At 50.2% G+C, this 23,981-nt stretch overlaps 1 protein-coding gene across 3 annotated transcripts in view; it reads right to left on the bottom strand.

Moving 5' to 3' along the window:
* Positions 1 to 23,981, bottom strand: part of IQSEC2 (IQ motif and Sec7 domain ArfGEF 2) — a 75,880-nt gene that overhangs the window by 17,945 nt on the left and 33,954 nt on the right. For 2 of the 3 annotated variants that reach the window (XM_031445144.2, XM_064483134.1), the window contains exons 3-4: positions 1,311 to 1,572; positions 55 to 456 (exon numbers count right to left, since the gene is read on the bottom strand). In XM_031445144.2, coding sequence (XP_031301004.2) covers positions 55 to 456; positions 1,311 to 1,572 — 664 coding nt within the window. Of the gene's footprint in view, positions 1 to 54; positions 457 to 1,310; positions 1,573 to 23,096; positions 23,229 to 23,981 lie in introns of those variants that run through there. The other variant, XM_064483133.1, reaches the window with a different exon arrangement.

Here is a 23,981-nt window from a genome sequence, read left to right as displayed (position 1 = left end):
GGGGTAGTCAGAGCACGGGGATGGGGAGGAAAGACCCCTTTCAGGGCTGCTGACCTGTTTGGAGAAGGAGTCCTCGAGCTCTGTGATGTCATTAGAAAACTCTCCAGATGTGGTGACGGAGCTTCCCCCGCCATCGATGCCCCCTCCACAGGAGCCTCCATACGGGAGCCCCCGTTCAAGCCGGTGGCTCCGGGCACCAGCCATGGCACCCTCGTCCAGCGAGGCAGGCTTGCCCTCGAAGTACGCGGGGTTCTGTGCCTTTTCGTATTCCTCAAACGAGAACTGCATCCGCATGTTGGAAAGGATGATACGGCGGGACATGCGACTCTCTGAAGCGGAGCTGCGGAGCCGCTCAAAGTTCTTGTTCATGCGGTACTGGCGGAAGGCTGTCTGGATGGTCCTGGCAGCCCTGCGGCTCAAGAAGGAGCCCCCATATTTCCTCTCCAGCATTTCCACCTGGTAGGGGAGGGTGGAGGGGAACAAGGTCAGAAATTCACTCCAGCCTCCTCATCTCCCTTGGCCTCAACCACACCACCGCCCAAGTCACAGCTAACTGCTTACAGCTGCCTGGATGCACCAGGCTGGGCTCTCAGTGTCATGTTCTCTCTTTAATCTCAGACAGCACATGCCACGTGGGACTGGACTGTGGTTTTCTTTTTTTATTGACAAGATGTAGATGCTCAGTATTTTTTTTAAAAGAGAAAACAGAAGGCAAAAAAAGGAAAGAAAAAAATAGAGAGCAAGAAGGACAAAGAGAGAAGAGAGAGGAAGAGAGGGAGAGAGGGAAAGAAGGAAGGAAGGAAAGAAGGAAGGAAAATTGGTTCTCTTAAAGTCCCAATAACTGAGCATAAACACAATTAACATGTTGGGATATGTCCTTCTAGTTTTTCTCTTCTATACATAGTATTTTGTGTGTCCCCCCCTTTTAGCTAAACAATATCTTGTGTGATATATGTCATATATTGTAACACACTGTTCCGAAACTGTCAATTTCTGTGTGTGCTTCTCCTACGAAACTGAAATTTTTAAGGACGGGGTCCAGGTCTTATTCATCTTTCCATCTCCAATACCTGGCATGGCACTCACTCAAAGTTTGCTGAGTGAACACGAGACTCAGTGGCTGCATGGTGAATGGGTGATGCGGCCCCAGCGGGGTGAAGGGTCCTGGAGCCAGTCTTCTCCCGTTGCAGTCTCACTATCCCTCCCTGGACACCACCTTCGAGTGCCACGTCCCAATCCCTCCCTTGGTCCCCCCACCCCCACACCCCCACCCCCACCCCGACTCCTGGCCAGAGCCAGCTCCTCTGCACCTTCTTGTCCTGCAGGTCCGTGGAGAGTTCATAGCTGTCCGATAGGGCCTTGGAGCGTTTTATCTCCTCCTCCTCCTGCTTCCTCAGGGCCACACTGGCTGGCTGGAGGCGAGCCCGCTGAGCCCAGGGAAGGCCCACCCCAGCAGGGGGGCCCCCCATGTGGCTGCTGGTGGGGGGCAGCTGGCTCAGCCGGTAGGGGGGTTGGCTCCCAGGACTATCAACCGCTGTGCTCAGGTCACTGCCTGGGGCATCACCCTCCACACTGTGGGGATGAGATAAGATGAGCCAGGATGTGGGAAGAAGAGACAGGCCTGCTGGGCCAGACTGAGTGAGGGTGGGTGGACCAGATCCCTTCCCACTCCCCCATCCTCCCCAGCTTCCTCACAGATACAGGGACCCCAATACTTAAAGTCTGGAGGGAAGTCCTACCCCGCAAGCTGTCACCTCACTGTCCTCACAGCCCCTTCCCTTCAGGTCCCATCTTCTCCCCTTCAGCCCTGTCCCCTCACAGCTCCTCCCTCAAACGTCCTCTCCCCACTCACACACCCCATCCCCTCAAAGCTCCATCCTCTTAGATGCCTTTCCCTCAAGCTGGGTCTTCTCACAGGCTTGTCCCCAGTCCTACTCACAGCCCAGTCCCTTCATGGTCATGTCCCCTCCCAGCCTTATCCTCAGACCAGTTTCCTCCCAGTCCTGTCCCCTCAAGCCCCTTTTTCTAATCGTCCCAGCCCCTACCACCTGCGTTCTCCACACCCCCCCCCCTTGATGGACCAGTTCCCTGACATCTCCACCCCTCCCCCCAGGCCTTTCCCTCACAGCTCTGTCCCCCACATGTGCCTTCCTCCCAGCCCAATCCCCAGCACCATCCCAGATCAGCCCTGTCCCTGGGCCTGAAGCCCACTCCTGCATCCTGCAGTCCAGGCTCTCCTCTGCCTGTTCAGCCCAGCCCCCCTCCAGCCCCACCCCTGCCCTCAGCAGCCTGGACTCTGCCCGGCCAGTTCCCAGGGTTCCCTTGGCTGCCAAGGCACGGGCTCAGTGACAGTGGGAGGCACCTCCCATCCAGCATCCTCACAGGTAAAGAGCTGCCCTGCGGGGCAACTTCCTTTTTCTCCTCATGGCCTCCTCTGCTCAGCTGGGGGAGGGGGGGAAAGGGTCTTGAGGCCGAAGAGTAGCAGGAGCTGGGCACTGGGTCTTGCCCGCCCTGGTTACCCCGAGCTGTTTTTCTGCCAGACCTGCTCTCATGGTGCCATGGCAACCAGGCTGCCAGGGAACTCAGGTGGCGACAGAGCCCAGGCGCCCTGAACCAGCAGGCGGGCATGGTGAGGAGCCACTGAGACGGGAACCAGGAACTGTGGAGGGGGGTTGTGGGGGGGACAGGCGAGGGAGGCATGGAGGGGGTTGTGGGGGGAATGGGTATGGCTGGGGCCTAGAGAATGATCTGGTGTAGGGGTAAAGGGGCTCTTGGCTGGTGAAAGGGTTAAAGGGCCCCTCCCCAGCCCCTACTTGGCAGAGGCCAGGGCACAGAACAAGGGGCAAGCTGGAGTGGGTGTAGAGGGGCTCCCAACCAATGTAGGAGCTGGAGCTGCAACAGGCCTGCCAGCCTGGCGGAAGAGCACTTTGGGCTGGGGTCTGGCTGCAATGGAGAGGCTGCACCCATGATGCTGGGTCCCAGTGGGCTGCAGCACTGGCACTGGCTCCACCCTGGTGGGAGCTACCCCCATGGCTCCCCCTCCACCCTCCCAAGTATTAATCTGCAACACTGTCGGGAACAGGGCGGAAACAGACTGAAGGGCTGCCTCGCAGCCCAAATTCTCTCTACTGGGCCTCTGGGGCCTGTGACGTCCCTCTTTGGGGGTCAGACCCAACCCAGCGCCCCCCAGGCATCTAAGATGCTCTTTTTCTCCCCCTCAGGACTGCAGGATTGCACCCACCAACCTCTCAAACCTCTCCCCACCCAGCACGCAGCTCCCAGTTTTGATAAACTGTCTCCTTTGTTCATGAACCATTCATGGCTCCCACCGCCCACAAAAGACAGCGCAAGTTCCTTATTGGGGCATTAGAGGTTCCTCCAAGAGACAGCAGCTAACGCTTACAGAGTACTGTTCTAGCATGTCCAGGCCCTGTTCTTACCACTTCACATTTAATAACTTGTTTACTCTTCTCAACAACCCTAAGAGGTAGGTATTGTTACTTAGTTTCATTTTATACATGAGAGAAACTGAGACCCAGAGAGGTGAGTAACATATCTATAGTCACACAGCTATTCGTGATGGAGCCAGGATTCAAATCCAAGCAGTCTGACCCCAGAGCTCACATTCTGAAACATTAAGCCATACTGCAGGCTTGGCTACCAGCCCCTCCACCCCATCCACCCTTCTCCCCACCCCAAGCTGGTCCAAATCCTGTTTCTCCCCAATACTCCTGTAACGCTCCACCTTCAAACCTATCCTCACTGGACTTCCCACCCAGAATTCCATCCCTATCAGCTTCTGCCATCTGCAATCTGAGAACCACCTCTGCCCCCCTGCCCCACCGCAATCCCTAGTTCCATTCAGATTCAGGTCATATGCCACCACTAAGAAGCCCTCCTGAAGCCTGCCTCCAGCCAACACTGATTGCTGATTCCATTCGGGGCTCCCACACACAGCACATGTCTGTCCTTCTTTTTATGGAGAAGGTTAGCTTTGGCAAAGCGTGACAGCTATTTGTGTTCAAGAGTCCCAGCATCCCAGAACAGGAAGAGAATTTGATAATCTCCTCGTGAGCACAGAGCACAGGGCCTGGAACAGAGTAGATGCTCAGTAAAAGCCTGGAGGGAGCAAGTCAGCGAATGAGCTCTGGCAGCTGTGCTCAGAAAGCCTCTCACCTGAACTTTGACCCTCAGCCTCCAGTCTCCTCTTCCCAGTCCGTTCTCCGTCTGATGGCCAGAGAGAGAGCTTTCCAGAGTGCAAATCTGCCCATTTTGCTCTCCCACTAAAACCCTTCCACAGCTCCTCCTAACTCATTCAACAAACAGCAAATGAGCATTGTCTACGTGCCTGGCACGGTGCTAGGTGCTGGAAATAGAGTCATGAACATGACGTGTAAGAGGTGACATTCTAGTGGGAGAAGGAGACTATAACTATATACTATCATTTCAGGTAGAGACAAGTGCTAGGAAGGAAAATACAGCAGGGTGATAAAAGGTGCTGTTTTAGAGGTGGTGTTCAGGGAAGGGCTTTTGGAATAAATGGCACAGAACCAGAGCCCCAATGGAAATGAGTGAGTGAGCTGTGTCGTCATCTGGGGCAAGAGCAGTCCAGACAGGGGGGAGAGCCTGTGCAAAGGCCCTGGGGTACAACCGTGCCTGGCATATTTGAGGACCAGCCAGGCGGCCAGTGTAGCTGGAACAGAGATTACGAAGGAAGAGTGATAGGTAAGATCAGAGAGGTCATGGGGGCCAAATTGTGAGGGACACTGAGCCCACAATAAATACTCTGGCTTTTGCTCTGATTGAGATGAGCAGAGGAGTCATTTAACTTAGGTTTTACAGGCATCAGTATCCAGAGGATAACCTCCAACTTCCCCACCATAGCCATGGATGGTTCTCTTGACCTGACCCCTGCCTCATATACCCTCTGCCCCTTTACCCCAACCTGGCTACCTCCTGCTCACCCTTCAACGTTTAGCTCAGGTGTGCCTTTCCATGCCTGCCTGACCCCTCCACATAGGATGGCATACAGGTCCCTCCTCTGTGCTGCCATAGGGCCCTACAGTCACCTCTATCCCTAGGGCAAGGGCATTAGTTAGCTCACTGAAGCCTTGCAACTTCTCGAGGCAGGCGCCATTAGGCCCATTATATAGATGAGGACACTGAGGCTGAAAGGTGATGTAAACTTGCTCAAGGTCACACAGCTGTTCAGTGAGAAAGTCAGGATGCGAACCCAGGGCCCAGGCCATCTTCTCATGACATCTCATTGTCTCTCCCCACTTCTGGCCCCGGACTGCCCCTGGCTCTCTACTCTTTGCCCATTCCCTCCTCGAGAGCTCGCCCTCATTTTGGTTACAAAGGGAATAGTGGCAGGGAGGTCAGGCTGTCAACACAGCCTCCCAAAAAGGACAGAGCTTGAGGGCATTGCTCCTGACATCATACAAGTGGCTGAAGAAGAGCGACCTGGGGACACGGAATCCCTTAACTCAGAGCCCCCAGGACACTCAGGAACATGCTGACCACATGGAAAATCCCTCTTCTCTCTTACATACACTCATATTCATTCTGTCTCTCTGTCTCTCTCTCTGTCTCTCTCTCTCTCACACACACACACAGAGAACATGTTGTGCAGTAACAAACTGGGCAGACCTAAATTCAGGTCCTGACTGCCATTTACCAGGTGTGTGAGCCTGGGCGTGTCCCTTTACCTCCACGCACCTCAGTTTCTCATCTGCGCAGAGCTCAAAATAGAATTCCCTCTTTGGATTCATGGACTTCAGAAAGGGCCTGGGAGACCTACCTCTCCCTGGACTCCTCCTAGCCAGGAGCAAGAGCAAAGAAAACACATATGCACACCTGTGCACCCATGTGCACGGTCTGCTGGGCTATTCTGTGAGGGAAACTGGAGAGCATCCTCTACAGCGGTGGGAATAACCACGTACCATATATAACCACAGTATGAAACTGAAAGTTCTCAGGGCTGGGGAACAGAGGAAGTGCTGGGGGGAGCTCAGGAGAGAGACTCCTCCTGCTACGGAGGGGCAGGGGGCGGGGCTGGGGGCAGAGGGGCTGTGCAGAATAAAAATAAACTTGCACTTCCAGTGCACCTTCCCTGTGTCAGGCATTTTCCGCACATTATTTTAACTGCTTGATAAACGTGAAGGAAAAATTAGGATTTCAATTTTGCAGGTGAGGAGAAGGCTCGGCGGGGGAAAGGAATGCCAAAAGTCTCAGGGCTAGCAAGTGGCAGAGCGGGGATTCAAAGCCCAGAGCCTGCGCTGTTTCCCCTGCTGTCTTGAAGGCTTTCTGCGGGGAGGAAGCTATTGAACGGGTCCTTGCCTAGGAGGAGTTGGTAGAGATGAGGAATGAGGGACCTTGTGAGCCAAGGCACTATGATGGGGAGAAGCAGGGCAGGAGGGGCTGTAGGGATTCAGGTTGACCTGCCCCTGGTGGAGGCACTGACCCACCCCAGCTGCTGCTCCTAATGGGAGGTCTCTCTCCCTCCTTCCCTTTATTGGCATTGCTAGGAGCCAGGCAGCCAGCAGGGGATGGGATCAGGATGCAGTTGCCATGGAAATGAATGGGGGCTGTTGCTATGGATACCATAAGATGAGGGCAAGAGGAAGCTAGGGATGCTGAGGACTATCCCCATGACAACTTGGGCTGAAAGGAGGGGACCAGAAGTGAGAGACAAGAAAACAAGACAAGGAGGTCAGCACACCTAGATGAGGCCAAGGGCACTGGGCTCTGGAGGAAGACTGGGCAAGAAGACCGGACCCAGCGAGGGGTGGGGGCAGAGGGGCGGAGGAACTCCAGTCACCTCCCTCTCCTCCGACAGCTCTTCTGCAAGCTGTTTCTGCTGCCCAATCCCAGCACCACAGAGATTCCAAACCTGAGGACAGCCCAGCTTGGCACAGGGGCTGGCAGGGGAGGAGGAAGCCATCGGAGGGGCTAATTGGGTACTGAGTGGGCAAGCATAGGCTTGGGAGTGCCCAGATCTGGGTTTGAATGCCAGCTTTGCTTCTTTGCAGCCCTAAAAGTAATAGTTGTCAGTTACTGAGGACCTACTTTTAGCTAGGCCCAGCAGCTTTGCAAGGTCTGGGTGGTTCTCCCTGAAGGGGATAACACAGATGAGGAAACTGAGGTGCAGAGAGATAAAGAAATTTGCCTAAAGTCTCATAGCTCAGCAGTGGTGGAGCCACGAGGCAAATCACCAGTGGCTCATGCTCGTACCCACCATCCCTGCACTGGGCAGCCCCTCCAAGGTCAAGTCCTTGCATCCTCCAGCTCCCCGTGCCTTCCCACAGTGGCACACAGAAGGTCAGATGCTGGGTGAATATTTGTGGGGTGTGTGAGTGAGGAAGCAACCCAAGAGGAAGCGGGAAAGACTGAGATTAGATTGAAGAAGTGCCTGGCTTTGAGAGCAATGACTCATGGCTTTGGCTGGCCAACGGTAGATCTGCAGAACCGGGATGAACCTTACGAACCATCTAATCCCACAGATCCAAATTAAGGCTCAAAAAGTCCATGTGACTTGCTCAGGGCCACACAGGATGAGAACCCGAATTTCCTATCTTCCAGGCCAGTGGCCCACTTGTAGCTTTTTGGCTGAATCTGTCCAGCCTGCCACCCCTGCACCCCATTCCCCGGCACCTTTAAGCCCCTAGATGTTGGTGGAAGTGGGTTCCTTGCACATTTCAGGCCATGGCGAGTTGATCCACATTGCCTCACCTGTACCCAGGCTCTTCCTCAGTTTCTTCTGCCCAGGATGTCCTCCCTCTCCCCTCCCCTCACACCCTTTATTGGTCTCGATGAGCTCGTCTGCATCTTGCAGTGCCCTGAGCAGGCCAGCCCTCCTGGGACATTGGTTCTGACTCGCTCCCACCCTCTACAGAACTTGAAAGGGTCAGCTACCCACCCCCTTGTGTTTTGTGCACACTCACATCACAGACCTTCCTTCTCACCAGCTAATAATGTGATTCTCTCTTGAAGTGTCTGTTCCCAACCCTGCTCTTGTGTCCCCTGGGCAGTGGCCTGGTAATGATTCACCTCTCTGGACCCTCTCTATGCCCAGGCCAGGACCCAGCAGCCACCTTGGTCCCCTAAGACCACAGGTGGCAGTCATGTGTGTCTGTGTGGCCATCCTGTCTGACAAGCATCATCAGAAAAGCCACAGCTTCTGGTGCTCAAAAGCCACTCACACCCAGACTTGTGATTATCTCCACTGGGCACAAGCAGAGAGACAGCCAGGCACAGGAAGTCGCTACCTCACACAATCAAACTTACACACTCGGTATCCCTCAACAGCCAGCCTTACACAATCACATTCCCTCAGATCCACAACAGTGCATAGGCTCTCACCCTTGTGAGAACTGCTGGCCTCATGCAGACACACACATGTATGCATAGGCACACACGCTTCCCACACAACTGATAGAAACCGTCCCCTTCTCACAGCACAGGCTCTCAGCCAGTTCAGTTGCCGACACAGAATTCTACACCCCACGGCTCCCACGATGGTCATCTGACCTTTACTTGTACCCCTGTGCACCCACCTCCTTCTCTCTCCAATCAGATGAAGGGCAGAATGGTCTCTCCCTCCTTGGTCACAGATCACCTAGACTCACACCCCCAGCTTGAACACAGCGCTGCACATACCATTTCCCTGCATGTGACCCTGGAGCTCTCTGCCAAGTTGGGGTCCATGCTGTCCCTGACCCCTGTAATGCCTCCTCCCTTCTCAAATCATCTATTCAAAGCCTTCCCAGCCTTCCACTCCTGCCTCTCTTCCTCCAGGAAGCCCTCCTGGACACCACTAGGCCCAGCCCATTTTGATATCTCTCTCCTTTTGGGGCCAGGAACATATTTTGCTCATCACTGAAACCATAACTGCTCATCATTTCTGCCCTTTACACCCTACCCACTTGCCCCAAGGAATTCTTATCTCTGCTGGGAGATGGAGAACGTATGGAGAACACAGCCACTGTCTTACTTTTGGTCCCTCACCGTATTTAGCTTGAAGACTTGCACATAGTAGGTGCAAAAGCAATGCCTTCTGGAAGAGGAAGTAAAGGAGAGAGGAACAGAGAGGGAAGGAGGGAGAGAGGGGAGACATAAATGAGAATTTGAATGAATGAGTGAGTCGCTGAGTTTAAGTAATGAGTGGAGAATGAGGCAAGCCTCCGGAAAACTTCCGGAGTGATGGGGATGCTGAAGGGTTGGGGAAACAAAGAGAGGAGGGACTCTCACCTGGGCCTTAATCAAAACAAGAACCACCAATCACTGCACACTTGCCAGCCGAACACTAGACCCTATGCTGGGCTCCTTGTGGTTTTTTTTTCCTTGCTAATCTTCATGACAACCCCTAGAGGTAGATATGTTCTCACTGTACTCAGGAAGAAAATGAAGCTCAAGGAGGAAATACTTGCTCAAGGTTATACAGAGAGTAAGCAACAGAACCCAAAGAAGGTAAACTCAGATGTGTCTAATGCCAAAGGCTCACAGGAGGAAAGCAGGGGTATGAGCCCACCTGGGAGTCTCCTGGCTTTGCTGCTAACAGACACAACATGGAACATCACGGAAGGTGTGGGTCCTATGGCCTATTAGAGGACACCTTCCACCTTCCTGCCGACAGCCTCTGGGAAATCTTACAACCCGTTTCTGGCAGGTGCAGGAAATACTTAGGGTCATTGCATCTGGGGAGGATGGCTTTCCCTCAGATTCAGAGATCCCTAAAGTTGTAGAATTAGAACCTTGAAAATACAGAATCTAGGACTCTTAACAGCACAGAATGTTAAAAATCACACCATCGGATTTTTTTTTAAATGGTAGAATCATGAGATCTTAAAAACCACAGTATCAGAGAATCCCCAAATCACAGCATTTCTATAGAGACAGAAACCACAGAATTGGATGGAACATGTCACTGAATTATTGTATCTTAAATTCGTGGAATCACAGTTTCTGAAAATTGTACCATGTCAGAGTCAGAGAATGTCAGAGCTGGGGGAGCCCCTGGAGAGCCTCTGGTCCAACCCCCCTTCTCGTTTTATACTCAGGGAAACTGGGGAGCAGAGAGGCCAAGCGGCGTGTTCAAGTTGGCCAGCTCGCACCATCTCAGGCTGAAGAAGGTGACAGGCTTGCCCGTGGTGAGAATGACATGCCATTCATTCAGTGATTGAGTGCCTCCTGGGTGTTGACAATACCAGGAACCAAGCCCTACTCTGTTCCCAGCCCCAGCTAGGAAAGAGGGGGAGGCCCTGGTGGGAATGGGGAGAGGGAAGTGGGGTGGGGTGGAACATACATCAGACAGAGAGAAGAGATCAGCTTTTATTGATGGAAATTCTTTTGTACACAGCGACTTGCACTCTGAAAGGCCTTTTCCTCCTGAGCATATTTACAGAGCGCTATGGGAGTGGCAGGGGGCATGGGACGAGGCCTTCAAGCAGTGGGAGAGATGGTAGCAGTGGCCACAGTGAGGGGAATGAGCAGGCTGGGTCCCGCCCCCGTCTGGTCCTCTAAGCCCTAGGCACCCTGCATCTCTGTTTGTGCTCACAGAGGACAGAGGTAGGTCCTTGGGATGTCATTTGGAGACCTCTCCAGGAGTGGCAGGCTCCAGGGTGCCTGGGAAGTGGGGTGCGGGTACGGGAGGGTCCAGGTTCCAAGCTCCAAGCTCCAAGCTCTGCTGCTCCCACGTTTTAGTCAGACCTAGGGCTCCAGCCTTAAAAATTCAGGGGCTGGAGTCCAGGGGAGACAGCAGTGGGGATGGGAATTCCAAGAAAGAGGTGGGGGAGGAAGGGGCACGATGCTTCCCAATTGATTCCTGAAGCAGGGAAGGGGTCCCATGGGGGATCGCGGGGGCAGGGGAGGGGGGCGGGGGCTGGTTAAGGCTTTTGCTTCTGCATAGAAAATGACCCTGGTCCTCTCAGTTACCGAGAGGAGGGACTACTGCACTCGGAGGCCGGACAGCAGAACTGATGAGCGTCTTCCTCTTCCTCTTCCTCAGTCTCCTCCTCCTCCTCCTCTTCCCTGGGGCCAGGAAGGGCAGGGTAGAGGCCACAGGCGGCGGGTGACAGAGAGAGGCAGAGGCATTAGTTTGCAGAGCAGGGGAGATACATGAAGGGCTGGAACCAGGGAGGTGGGGCTAGGATGGGGGTAGGACTGGGGAGGCCAGTGCGGATGGATTCTCTGCGGCCACACCCATGTCAGTCTCCGAAGAGGCTGTTGCTAGTTCCCTCCTGGAGTGGCCCTCCCCCACACTCAAGCTAGGCTCAGTCTGAAGGTTACGCCCAGAGTATGTAAACTCCATTTCTGACCTGACAGATGCCCAACCTTCATTTTAATATAAATAGTAGCAACCAGCTCTGTGCCAGCAATTTGCAGGCATCATCTCATTGAACCCCTGCAACGACTCTACAGTATTTTAGAGATGAGGGAATCGGAGCCCGAAGAGGTCAGATACCTGCCCAAGGTCACATGGCTGGGTGAGCAGCAGAGTCAGGATCTAAATCCAGAGTTCCTGGAGCTCCAAGTCTCAGGCTCATGCCAGCAGGTCCTTTGGGTGAACTTGGCACTATCTCTAGAAATCCACCTTGGCCTTGAAGGACAAAGATTTCTATTTCCTAAAGGCTTCAGCGTGGGGAAAATAGGAGATGCTTAGAAATGGAGTCTGGAAAGCCCACAGCTTTGGAAGCAAACAGACCTAGGTTCCAACGCCAGCTCTGCAAGTGCCCCAGGCAGGCGAATGCCCTTCTTGGAGCCTGGGTTTCTTCATCTATAAAAATGGGGCTCATGATGCCAGCCCCACAGAATTGTTGCAAGGACTGGAACACATGTCAAGTGCCTGGCAAACAAGAGCGGTGGGAACATGGTGGTGGTTGTTAACTGCTCAGGAACTGAATCGAATTACCAAGGTGACCACTGGCACCCACACAGAAGCTCCACGAGCAGCAGGGAGGAGTCACTGCAGGAACAAGCACCTATTCCTAGGGTCCTGTGGCGCAGTACCAGGGGCTGGTCTGCACATGGCAGTCACGAGCTGGACTACAGTTTCATGGGGTGGATGGACAGGCAGGAGGGCTGGGGCGGGACCAGGTGTCTTGGGAGTGAGAAGGCTGATCTTCTGGGGATAGCCAATGAAACAGTATTACCCCACTCCCAGACCCCTGGGTTCAGGGGAGGCAGTAAGTATGGAATCCAGGATACTTGGAGGATTGGGAAGACATGGGAAGGAAAGAAGACAGGCAGGGAAGGCACTGCTGTCCATCTGACACCCAGACAAGCGCACACACGCAAGCACGCACGTGCACGCACATGCACACCCTCCTCATACTCAGAGCTCCCTCTGACACATTGTTCCACAGAGTCACTGAGTCAGCAAAACCACGTGAGCCAGGGGTCAACTCCTGGGCAAGGAGCTCCTCCTTCCTGAGTCTCCCATTCCTCATCTATAAAAGGAGAAGGAAACTCCATACCTCTCAAGGCTGTCTTGAGAAATAAATGATCTTCCAGTGCCCTTGCTCACTCCCCTCATATCCAGGCCAGGCCTCTGCTACCCCTCACTCTGACACTGCAGTCACCTCCTGACTTCTCCCTACCCTCCTGGACCACATTAGCCTTCCTAAAGCCCACTTTTGAGTGTGACTCTCTTCTGCTCAGACACCCACCTTGGCTCCCCATTGCTTCCTGGATAAAGTTCACATTCCTCAACTTGGCATTCAAGGCTCCCCCACCATACGTCCTCACCTGGCCTTTCCTGTCAGGTGGAAAAAGCATGGGCTTTAGAGTCAGATGGACTTGGGCTGAAATACCCCACTATCTACTAGCTGGGGGATCTTGGGTCCGTTTCTTCACCTCTCAAGGATTTATTTTTCTTATCTGCAAAATGAGGAAATACCTATTCTGCAGGGTGTGGTGGGATTAAATAGATTCAGGTATGTAAAGCACCTGCCACAAGGTAGGTCTGGTGCTTCATACATGGTAACTATGATTGTTCCTGTCAGTATCAGTGGCATCAATATCATCTCACTCACTCCTGTCCAGCCTTCATCAAACTCACTTGTTCATTACTCCATTGGCACATCCAGCCTGTTCATGCCTCTATGTCTTTGCTGACTCTGTTTCTGTCTTCTGCACAGATCTCTGCCTGTTGAAATCCTGCCTGAATTTCATGACCCAGCTAAAATGCTGCTTCCTGCAGGAAGTCCTCCCTGACTTCCAACTGGTAGTATTCTTTGCTTCCTCCTAGCTCCAACATCCATGCCCTTGGTCAGGGATCTCCATTTGTTGCTTGGAACTTTCCCGAAGCCTTTCTTTCACCAACCCTTTCAGCGCCCTTGTGCTCCCCCTGCCACCACTACCTTTGCTTTCCCTCCCTGTGAGAAAGAGAGGGCCCCTGTACTATTTAAGGCCAGTCCCTCCACCCAGGCTGTGGAGCCCACCCCTGCTACCTCCTCCATAACAATCATCCCCTCTCCCTCCAGTATTTCAACCTCTCCCTCTTGGTTGCCTGCTTCCCACCAACATTTATAGAAGCTCAAGTCTCTCCCATCTGGGAATAAAAACCCTCTCTCTGCCCCCACATCTCCCTCTAGCAATCACTGTCCCTCTCTCCTCTTCACAACTAAGCTTCTTGAGAAATTCGTCTACACTGGCCATCTCCACTTCAGTACCTCCCACGGGCTCTGCAACCCACTGCAATCTGCCTCAGGCGCCCACCGTGTCACAGAAAACTGTTCTTAGTGAGGTCGCCCAGGACCTCCCACTGGTTAAAGCCGATCGACTTTCTTCCACCCTCATCTTACTTCCCCCAGCTGTAACATTTTGCCACTCTTAACAAGCCCCCCCTGTGCACAGCCGGCTCTTTCCTGCCTCTGCTTCCGTGAGCCCACTCCCTGCTGGTTTTCCTCCTACATCTCGGACCACCCCCAGCTCCTCTTCCTCTCTCCATTCCTTATGTGTTGGTTCCTCTTCCCCAGTTCTGCTCTGGTCCTCTTCTCTTTCATGCCACACTCTGTCAGTGATCTCATTCCATTTCATAACTTCAAGGATGGCTGAGGACCCCCATATCTCTCTCTCTCTAGCATGGATCTCCCTCCTGGTCCCAGACCCATCAAGACTAATGCTTGCCGGATGCTCCACTAAGATGGCCCTGAGGGGCCTCAGAGCTCATAGGGACCTCTAACTCAGCATCTTACCACTGCAAGCCTGTCCTGCATTTCCCACCTTGGTGAAAGGCATCCTCACCCAGTGGCCCAAGCCCAAAACACACCTGGGAGGCACCCTACATTCTTCCTGCTCCCTTAGCAAGTCAGTCACCAAATCCTGCTGATTCTCTTCCCTAACGAGCTCTAAAAGGCTACACATGATCTGGCCTCGCTAACTCATCATCTACTCTTCTCACCCATTGCTCGCTCTTTCTCCAGTCATGCTGGTCTCCCTGCCTGTCCCTCAAACGTAACAAGCACATGCTTGCCTCAGGGCCTTTGCACTAGCTGGAACTCATCCCCCAGATAGGTGTGGCACCAGACACATTCTATATATTTAGTTGTTTATTTATCTGTCTCACCCACCATAAGCTCCATCAGGACAGGCATCTGTTTTGTTCAGTGTTATATCCCTAATGCTCAGCACAGTGTCTAGCACTCAGTAAATATTTGTTGAATGAATGAATCCATTGCCAGGCCTGAACATGTGAACTCCCCACATCGGTCATCTCCACCTGCCCCTCACCCCAACCTCCATTATCTATTCAGTCTCTGACTCCAGTCCTCTCTTGCTCCCCCAATCACCTCTCAAATCCACCTCCTCTGCTCTATCCCCATGGCCAGTACCTTAGCTTACCTCTCCTGGACCACTGCAACAGCCTCCTCCCTCATCTCCCTTTCTTCTAAAATGCTAATTTGATCATGTCACTTTCCCTCCTCAAGAACTGCTCCTGGCTCTCCAGCTGCCTACCACAAAAAAGAAGTTGCCTGCCACAAAAAGCAGCAGCAGCAGCAGCCCGGGCTCCCCAGACAGCTGTTTGAGGCATGTCTAACTTCTGCACCCTCCAGGTAAGTTTAGTCTCACCATCTCTCAGCTCCAGGCCTTCGTGTACACTCTCAGAGCCTCTCTCCCATCTCCACCTCTCAAAATCTTTATGGACCTCAGACGACTGGCTCGAACACTACTTTCTTCAGAAAAGTACCTGACTCACAAACCAGAAGTAATTCCTTTCCAAAATCTGTAGAGAAGTGTCTCCCGTGTCACTCAGGATCTCCGAGAACCAGGAGTAGGATGGAAGTTAGTGATTGCACCTGAGACCAAGGACTTTGGGTGTGAGGTGAATATTCACAGAGGTTCCCTTTTCCTCCTGCACTGTTACTCAGGATCGTGTCCCCCTGGCCTTCTGCTGACACCAACTCATCCTTGCCTCCACCCTTTCTCTCACCTTCTTTTGGGTCTAGCTCATTAATAACTCTCAAAGGATTTCAATTCTATAATCTGAAATTAAAATGTTTCTTTGTGAGTGGGGCCCACTGGAGTAATGCAACACAGGAGCCCTGCTCAAATCCATTTCTCCCATGCCAATACTCCAGTTTGGGCCTTCCAGCTAGCCTCCATGCAGACAATCCATTTTTCATACTGACTGCTAATGTGATATTTATGAAACATACATTTTTACCAAATTTCTCTCCTATTTAGAATCCATTCACGGGATACTTCGTCACCAGCAACGTTGGTCCTTAACCATTTTTAGAGGAACACAAGACTGCTTACACATTTAATGCAAGCCATGGACGATCTCCCCAACAGAAAATGCACACAGGTATACTCACACAACATTTTGCATTAAATTTCGGGAGGTTCATGGACCACCTGAAGCCATCTGGGACCCATGCAACCCAGGCTCTTAACTTCTGGCCCTACCCACTGATATCCAGATTCTTTTGCATATGCTGTTCCTTCTGCCTGAAACGTTCTTCCACATTTTGCCCTTCTGTCCCTGGCTACCCATTACTCATCCTCTAAGATTCAGCTCTTAGGTTGAGTTGACCTGCACCAGCCCTAGGTGAGACAAGATCCCTTCCATTGGGCTTCAAAAGTTCCCTGTGCTCTCCTCTGTCATAGCCCTCATCGGTCTCCCCTACTGACTGGGAACTTGTGGAAAGCAAGAATCATTACCCAACATAGGCCCTGGCCACAGCACAACTCAATCAGTGTCTCCTGAAATGAAAACTAATTATAGCTACCCTTTTCAGAGTACTCATTATGGGCCAGGCACTCAACAAGGTGAATTCTATTTATGATCTCTCCTACTCCTCAATAAAGAAACCCCATGATGTTGGTGATATTGTGTTCTTTTTAGGAACTAGGTTCAGAGATGCAAAGTGAGTTATTTAAGGTCACCCAGTTAGTGGGTGACAGAGGTGGGATTGAAACTGAGACATGTTGGCCCCAACACAAGTATTGGTCCACCACGCTTCCCTGCCCTGGACTGTGAGTTTGGGAGGTGGCATCAGTAGCAGAAAAGGACCAAGAACCAGGGCCAGAATGCCCTGCCTGGGCTCCATTTCCCAGGGCCACCTACTTTTATTTTCTCTCCTATGTCACCTTCATGCCAAGACCAAGAATCTGGTTCTCTCTACTTATGGTTCAATCCCCTCTACCCCATATACTATTCTCAGCTTCCTCATCCCAAAGCCCCACCATCCTTTGTTGCAGAACCAGCCTGACACGTACAGCTTTCAGATCCAATCCAATCCAGTGCTACACACTAGCTATGAGGAAAACAAGACATGGGTAGTCCCTACTTTCAAGACTTGATAGTCACCCAGGAGTTTTACATGTATCACCTCCAATCCTAAAATCAGCCCTGAGAGGTAAACAGGTGTTATCCTCATTACACAGATGAGGAAGTAGAGGCTCAGAGGCTTGCTGAAAGTCAAGAGCTGGTGAGTAGCCAGACTTGGACTTGAATAAAGGGGCTGACTCAAGTCGTCTTCCCCTAATAGGTCATCCTGCTTGGAAGAGCCAAAAGTGGGTAACTATTCCCGGCAGGGTTCGGGGATAAAGGAAAGCTCTTACTATCTCAAGACTCAGGGTACATGTTCCCCCCTGTAGGGGACAGATGGGGTTAGGTACTCCTCCTCTGGCAGCCCTCTGAACCTACTTCTGTTCCATCCCAAACCACACCATGCTGTCATTGTCTATGTGTCTCTCTCCCTTCCAGACTTGAGCTCCCTGACTGTAGGACCAGATATGGTTCATTCCATATCCCACCAATATTCAGCACAACGTCTAACTGGGAGCAGGCAGGACAAATGCTTACTAAATAAATGAGGTGGTATTTGAGCTAGTTATTAAAAGGAAAAGCAACATCTGAACAGGTGGATATTGGAAAAAAGGTATAGTGGAGGAGGGAAACGAGTTATTAAAAGCAAGGAAACGGGACCAAGAAAAAAGGCCAGTAATCTTAAAATTGTGACAGAGTACATACAATATGTTTTCCTTGTTGTAATGGGGGTTTTTCTTTTCATTACAAAAATGGGAACATACTATAAACCCTGTTCTAAAATTTGTTTTTTTAATATGACAATAAGTCTTGGAGATCTTTTCATGTCAGTATATAGAAATACATCTTTTTCTTTTGATCTGCTACAGAGTAATCCATAGTATGGGCAGATCATGAAGGAAAAGCTGTTCCCTACTGATGGACGTGGAGGTTGTTTTAATTGTTCATTATTATAAACAATGCTGCAGTGAACATCTCTGCACATGTCTGAAAGTAGTTCTGAAGGAAAGATTCCTAAAAGTGGAATTGCTGGGCAAAGGAATGCACATTTTGTTTAAAATACAGGTAAACGTTCTTTCCCCAGCTGTGTAACATTTTAACAGATTGGCTAAAAAGCAAGATTATTCCTTCTCATATAATCCTGTCTTTATTAGAGAAGCATACACCATGCAAGCTTTCCATTAAGAGTTGGTGGAGAATGCTATCCTACAAGGGCATGTGATAAAGAGTTGCACAATCTAGCTTATGTTTGCAGTTGAGATGTTTTAGAACAGGCCTCTGGCTGGCCAAATTGGGGTCTATCTAGTAGTAAAAACTCTAGAGAAACCTAGCTCCAAGACATAGTTCTCAGCTTGGAAGTATACACACATTGAAGATTCTGGCGGCAGCTAACAAATTGGTCCCACAAGAAAATGGGACCAATTTGCACTCTAATCAAGGGATATGAGAGGTTCCATTTTGCTTACAATCCTTTCAATCTTTTAAATTTGGGTACTTTAAAATTAGTACTTCATTGTTGTTTTAGTTACATTGCTTTAGCTATTTGTAAGCTTCACCATCCTTTCTCATTCATTAGCTACGTGTCTACTTCTCTGAATTGTCAAATCATGTTATTTCTTCATTTTAAGTGGGGTGTGCACCTTTTTCTTACTGATTTCTAGGAGATGCTATAGATATAGAAAGAGATATTAACCTTTGCCTGATGTCTATATAGCAAATACTTTCCCCTTGTCTGTTTTAACTTTGTATACAGTCGCTTTCTCTACACAGTTCCTCACTTTAATATAGTTGAAATGATTGCTCTTTATGGCTCCTGAGTTTTTAAGTCGTGCTCAGAAAGGCTTCTCCACCCAGTTATAAAAATATTCTAGATTTTCCTCTGGTACTTTTATAGCTTTATTTTTTAAACTTCGTTTTTGTATGAGGCAGAGATTTAACTTAATTTTTTCCCAAATGGTAGCTAATAGTCCCATCCTATATACTGATACTCCACTGATTTGAAATGTATTCCTTGTCATAAATTAAATTTCTATATGAATATATGGGTTTGTTTCTAAATTCTCTATTATGTTCCATTTATGTATTCCTCTATTTCTGCGATGATATATTATTTGTAATTTCTGCAGCTTTATGGTAAGTTTTTGTATCTAATAAGGCAAGTCCTCCTTCATTGTTCCTTGTTTTCAAAATTTTCTTAGTAATTTATGGGCATTTACTTTTCCAAATGAACTTTAAAATCCAATTGCCCAATTCCCAAAGAAAATACCACTGAAATTTTAATGAGAAATACGTTGAACCTTTTGATCAAACTGGGGGAAAAAATGTCATTCTAAATCATACTGAATTCTTCCCATCCAAGAATAGGATATGACTCTGGATTTATTCAGTCTTCTTATAGCCTTTGAGGGTATTTTATAGTTTTCTACAGAAAAGTATTTTAGATTTCTTGTAAATTAGAATTGTATTTTATTTTTTGCTATTGTGAATGGAATCTTTTTTTTTATTATGTCTTCTAATTAATTCTTTATGGTATTCAAAGAAGCTAATGGTTTGGGTGTATATCTTGTATCTACCCATCTCACTGAATTTTCTTATTAGTTCTAATAATTCTTCCATTTACTCTCTTTGTAAATGAGAGTAGACAACCATATCATTTTCAAATAATGCTAATTCTGACTCTTTCTCATGTTTATACCATTTATTTCTTTTTTGAATCCCATTGGTTAAAACTTCCAGAAAGATGTTGGTTAGTGACAGTGATAGCAGACATCCTTGTTTTGTTCCTGAATTTAATGGAAATTTATCTAGCACTTCATTGTTGTCTTTGGTTTCTGATAAAAACTCTTTACCAAGTTAAGGAAGTTTTCCTTTCTAGCTTACTGTACTAGTTACCTGTTGCTGTTTAACAAGTTACTCCAATGCAGCAAGAGCTAACTAAGGCACTTACTAAGGGTATTTAAATCAAGAAAGGATGTGTGATTTTATAAAATTATTTTTCAGCATTTATAGAGATAGATTAAAAAGAAAAGATCGTATAACTATTAGTGTAATCAATTAGTCACAGCTTTCCTAAGCTTGAACAATCCCTGCACTCCTGGGACAAACCTTCATTTGTCATGATACAGACTTCTTTTAAGATACTGATGGGTTCAGACAGAGAATCTGTAATTTAAAATATGTGTTGCTCTATTAATATGTGAGATTAGGCTATACCTTTCTTTTTTTTCAGCCTAAACCTGTCCAATTATACCAGCCTTCTGAAATGAACCAGAAAGCTTTCCTTCTTTCCCTATTATCTGATCTTTCAAGATTGGCTTCCATAATACCAACTGGGCCTGGTATCATTTCTGAGGAGAAAATTTTGACCATCTTTTACATTTTTTCTACATTGTTCTATTCTATTGAGGTTTTCTGCTACTCCTTAAGTGATTTGGGTAATTTATATTTTCCTAGAAAACTACTCATTTCACCTAGATTTTCACATTTATTGGTATAAAATTATACAAAGCATTTTCTTAGGATTTTTTTCATATCCTCAGAATCTGTGGTTAAACCCTCTTCATCATGCCTTATTTTATTTATGTTTTCTTGTTTTTTTTCTCAGTCATATCTGCCAGAGGATGTCCTGTCTAGTTTACTGGTCTTTTCAAAAACCACCTCTTAGTTTATCAAACCTTTTGCTTTGTATCTCATTTTGCTCTGGGTTTGTCTATAGTAATTCCTTGATTCTGCTTTCTTGTGGTTGTTCTTTTTCTAGATCCTTGAGTGGAATAAGTAGGTCATTTAATTTCAACTGTCTTGTTCTCTAATAAAAACATTTAGACTACACGCTTTCCTCTGGGAACCCCCATGGTCACAACCTATAGGTTTTGATCCATAATATTCTCATTGACATTAATTCTAGATAGTCCATAAATTCCATTCTTATCTCCTCCTTAACACAAGCATTTTTATATTCTCAAATGGGCCTAGCCTTTTTGCTGTGGCTGTTAATATTATTTCATTTTATTGCATTATAATCAGAAAACGTAAAATGTGTTTTCAAATTAACTTGGAAAGAATCTTGTTCTCCAAAAGTGCAGGCAGATTGTTCCCTCGGCCTGAACACCCTTCCCTATCCTCTCCAACTGGTAAACTCTTACTCATCCCTCAAAACAGCTCAAATGTTACATATTCTAGGACCAACCACTCCCGCATGGTGGGGAGGGTATCTCGAGGAGAATTTTTAAGGAAGGACAGATTACACACAGACTGTGAACATCCTCTTTGATCTCCTGGCCTGGTCCTCCAGTCACTCTCCTCACCCGCTCAGACACCCATTCCACAATCACTCCAGGGGCTTGAAGGGAGATGGGGGAGGGGCTGGCAATGATAGTCATATTTGTCTGGAGGGGGGAGGGATGGGGAGAGGGGTGGGTCTAGCTCTTACCTGCTCTCTGCCAGCCTGCCTGAGGGGGTAAGCTTCATGGAGTCAAGGACCTGAGTAGGACAGCAATACTGGTGTAGAGTATGAGACGCTGTGGACCTGAGAGACAGCGAGAGACAGAGAGAGAAAGAGAGACAGAGAGAGAGAGAGAGACCGGGAGGGAGGGGAGAGGCAGGGTGGGGAATGGGGACAAGGAGGTGAAAGTGAGTCGGGGTAGGGGAAAGGGGAAGACTGGGAGGAATGGGTGGTAGAGGAGAGGGGATGGAAGAGGAGGGGTGGGAGGCAGGAGGGAAGGAAGAAGGGTAGGAGGAAGAGAAGGAAGGAAGGAAGGAAGGAAGGAAGGAAGAAAAAAAGAAAAAACCACAAAGTCAAGAAAGAGAGGACGGCACTCGAACCACAAACAGAACACAACGACAACAGGGGGCAGCAGAGACGAAAGAGCTGGGCTGGGCCTCCTGTGCTCCAGGTGACTCCGTGGGGACCTTGGCCACGGAGACACTGGGACACCACAGTAAGGAAGGGGGAAGGGAGCCCTCCTCACACCAGACGCCACACGGGTAGGGAAAATGGGAGGGGAAAGGACAGATGAAAGAGAAAGGGAAAAGGTGGATGGGGAGGGGGGCCCCCTTAGTGAAGACCCCTCATAAGAAGGGAGGGGAGGATGGGGAAGAGAGAGGCTCCGGGTCCAAAGGTGGGAAAGAACCCAGGCTGGAGTGGGGGTTGCAGGAGACACTGCGGGGACGAGAGGGAGGGAGACAGAGAGAAACCGAAAGAGACAAGGAAAGGGTGCGACAGAAAAGGAGAAAGACAGAGAAAGAGGAAGACAGAGAAAGGGCAAGACAAAAGACACAGAGAGAAGACAGGGAGAGGCAGAGAGTGCCAGAGCCGAGGAGAGGAGAGGCGAGGGCGGAGGAGAGCTGACAAGGTCTCAGTGGTCTTGGTGACAGGATGGGACTCGGGGCTGAGTGGCCGGGTGGGGCCCAGCGAGCCCTAGGAAGGGGTGGTTCTTGGCTTCCAAGACCGGTGCTGCGCCCCCAGCCTGGGGCCGGGCCCAGGCTCCGCCCCCCAGCGCTGTGCCCCCATCCCTAGTGCAGGGTCCAAAGGCCCCTCTGCCTCCTGCTTCCCGTGATTAAAGTCCAGAGAGTGGGAAGGGGGAGGAGAGATGGCAGGGTAGCCGAGGCTGAGGGCCCAGTCCCTGCTTTACCCAGCGCAGGGCAGATGCTGGGAGTGAGTGCCAGGTCAGCCAGCCCCTGTCCCCCACGAGCCCCTGAAGGCAGGTTGTGGTCAGGGCCTGGCCACTCAAGAGCCCGAGTAAAGGGCAGGAGAGGTGGCTGCAGGCCAGGCCAGCTGCCCACTATCTCCCTCACTGCCAATTGGAGGATGCCTGCATCTTAAGAACCTTACAGAGACTCCTGGACTCTGATACTCTTCCTTATCAGAGACTCCGGAATAACCGTCATCATCAGAACGACTGTTTCTCAAGTGCCATCTAGGTGCCAGTCACAGGCTCAAGTCATTGACTCATTACACCTGAGACTCTGGAGACCCTCAGACTGCTGGGATGTTGGTATCAAAGAATCTCAGCTGCTGCAGGCAGCCCTGCAGTGCCAGGCTAGCATGCCAGGGCAGCCACCAATCACGCCCCTGGTGGGCCCCGGACTGCAATGCTCAGGGCTCCAGGGTCCTCGCAGAGCTGGGCACCCAGATGCCCGTGGGCTCACCCACTCGAGCTGGTTCCGTCCTCCCAGCCAAAGGCCTCCAAGAGTCCAAGAGGGGAGCCAGGAACCAGGAAGCCAGGAGGCTGCTGAATCAGCAGCCCAGGGACCAGGTCCAGGCCTGGGCAGGAAGGGAGGGGGATCAGGCTGCAGGGTTGGGGGTGGGGGGCCAGGTTCCTACCTGCTGCTCCTCCCGGGGGGCTCCATGGGTCTGGACCTGTCCCGAGGGCAGGCCCCCTGGCCAGGGCGGTGCCTCCACCGTGTCACCACCCCCTCCTCCCCAGCCCTTCCCTAGAAGGAGGAACCAAGGAGGCGGGGCCAGGCCTGCTGGGCTATAGGCCAGGCTGCAACTGGAAACTTTGCTCCTTCCCTGCTCCCTCAAGAGGGCTGGGAACTCCTAGTAAGAGGAAGCAGCTTTGAGAGCTCAAAGTGAGGCCTCTGGGCCAAACCTCAGGCTGGGCTCATTCCGTGCACCTCTGTGGGATTCTCCCCCAAGCATCCTGTCAAGTGTGTGTCACTAGCCCTATTCTCCCGAAGAGAAAATTGAGACAGAGAAACATTAAGTAACTTGGCACAGGTAATAGAGCTAGTTAAGTGGCAGAACTCCAACATCAGGACTTGGTTTGGCCATTCCCAAATCTGGAATCTGTCCCCTTGGTCATACTTTGCCTCTGAATACAGAAACCTTTCCATAGATGCTTTGCACAAACATTCTCATCTTCCACACAGTCAAAGAGACTGTGTTGGGTGGTTATGCTGGCATGTTCCGGACCAAGTCAAATGCAAATCACCCATTTGGGGAAATCAAGATGATGCCCCAGCCAATATTCTTGACCATCACAATAAGCTCTCGATCTCTCCTGCACTGTTTTCGGGACTGGCTAAGAGAAATACTCCCTGAAGAGAAAAGCACAAATCAGAAGAAATGCCATCCACAATCAAGAGGCTGTTCTTCTAAGGAAATTGCCTCATCTGATTTTACACAGGGGGAAACTGAGGCCTGGAGAGGGAAAAAGTCTTACTAAAGTTCATACAGCTGGTCGGACTAGAATCCAGGTGTCCTGAC

This window comes from Camelus dromedarius, chromosome X (genome assembly GCF_036321535.1).
Source record: "Camelus dromedarius isolate mCamDro1 chromosome X, mCamDro1.pat, whole genome shotgun sequence".
NCBI lineage: Eukaryota > Metazoa > Chordata > Mammalia > Artiodactyla > Camelidae > Camelus > Camelus dromedarius.
This window is presented reverse-complemented; position numbering and strand designations above follow the sequence as displayed.